We start from the raw sequence: 1,433 nt of genomic DNA on the forward strand, positions 1-1,433 counted from the left end.
TAACCTTTGGAATAGAAATTGATAGGATTAAAATCAACTGGTATAAATACAGATGTAACAAGACAATAAAACACAGAACCTGGCTGGAGAACCTAAAGACAGAACCTGGCTATGCTGATCGACTGAACACTGCCTCCATGTCATTCCTTCTTCGCTGACTTGGTCCACACCTTTGGGAACCCCTGGACCAGCTGGGGCTGGACCCCAACATCCGTCCAGGCCACCTCCAGCAGCTTCCCCCACTCTTCCCCTAAGCAGAAGCCAGGAGGCCGGTTCTTTTCTGGCTCTTCCACAGCCTTACCTGGCCCATGTTTTAGCACCATGGATTCTGGAAGCGGGGATAAAGACAGAAACTCAGCAGATAAATGGAGCCTTTTTGGACCAAGATCCCTCCAGAAGTCTGATTCGGGAGGCTTTGCCACCCAGCCCTACAGAGGAGCCCAGAAGCCTTCTCCAATGGAACTGATGAGCATGCTGGCCACCCGAAAGGCCGAAGATCCAGCCACCTTCAAGCCGCCCAAGATAGACCTGCCAGTGATGGGAGGGAAGAAACAACCACCTCAGACCCCTAATCTCAAACCCCGTGACTTGAATGTGCTCATACCCACCAGCTTTTAGAGCTTTTTCCCGATGACTGAATAGAGGTGTCTTTGTTACCCTGGCTCTGACATAGGAATGGTGTTTTTGTTTTGTTTTGTTTTTTAAACCTTAACCTGAGGCTAGAATTGCAGACATAATTGGCTTTTGAGAAACATTAGTGCAAAGCTTGTCCTTGTGTGGAAGAAGTCATTGTGCAATTGCTTTAATTTAAAGTTAAACTAGATACTCTCAGCAGCGATGTATGGAGGCCTGATTACCTATTTTTGCATTATTTAGCCAAGAACTTGATCATTGCTTATGAGGTAGAAAATGCTTATGTTGTTCCCAAACCAAGACTTCTTGATTCCTTTAAAGACCAGGGTCAGCGAGGGCATGGGTAAGTTGGGGAGTAGAGGTGCTCAGTGACTAGTCTCTGGCCCTCTTGACGGCTGGTGCTGTGTGCTCCATCCTTGTCGGTGCGGGTACCTACAATCTGGTTGAGATCTGGGCATGAAGAAAACCCAGACTTTGGCAGGGACCCTTCTCCTGAGTGGAGACCGGAGCCGTCGCTATAGCTTTTGCTATAGCTTTCGGTCAGAGCTAGTTCTTACTGTGATGCCTCCTGGCAGTTCTGTTGGGCAGGGCTGCTCTTTCACCTGTCAACAAACACAAGTCTTGCATATCCTCTGCTGCACTTTGAAGTGAGATTAAGTTAACTCCAATTTGGTAGAAAAGTTTCTAAGAGTGTCTTTATTCTGCTCACTGACACTGCAGAGAAGTTATTCTTCATCACTGCTCAGCAAAATCATATATGCTCACTGCTTAATCATCACTTGTACTTTTTCATTTTATTT

General features: G+C 46.5%; 1 protein-coding gene across 1 annotated transcript; it reads left to right on the forward strand.

The window, feature by feature from the left end:
- Positions 1-321: 321 nt before the first annotated feature.
- Positions 322-618, forward strand: LOC308514441 (putative monooxygenase p33MONOX; the record flags this gene model as incomplete). The annotated part of the gene is made up of 1 exon (XM_081084608.1): positions 322-618. One exon carries the CDS (start codon positions 322-324, stop codon positions 616-618), a length of 297 nt encoding a protein of 98 aa, XP_080940734.1.
- Positions 619-1,433: the final 815 nt, after the last annotated feature.

The sequence above is a fragment of the Myotis nattereri genome (assembly GCF_964212035.1).
Source record: "Myotis nattereri genome assembly, chromosome: 2".
Classification (NCBI taxonomy): domain Eukaryota; kingdom Metazoa; phylum Chordata; class Mammalia; order Chiroptera; family Vespertilionidae; genus Myotis; species Myotis nattereri.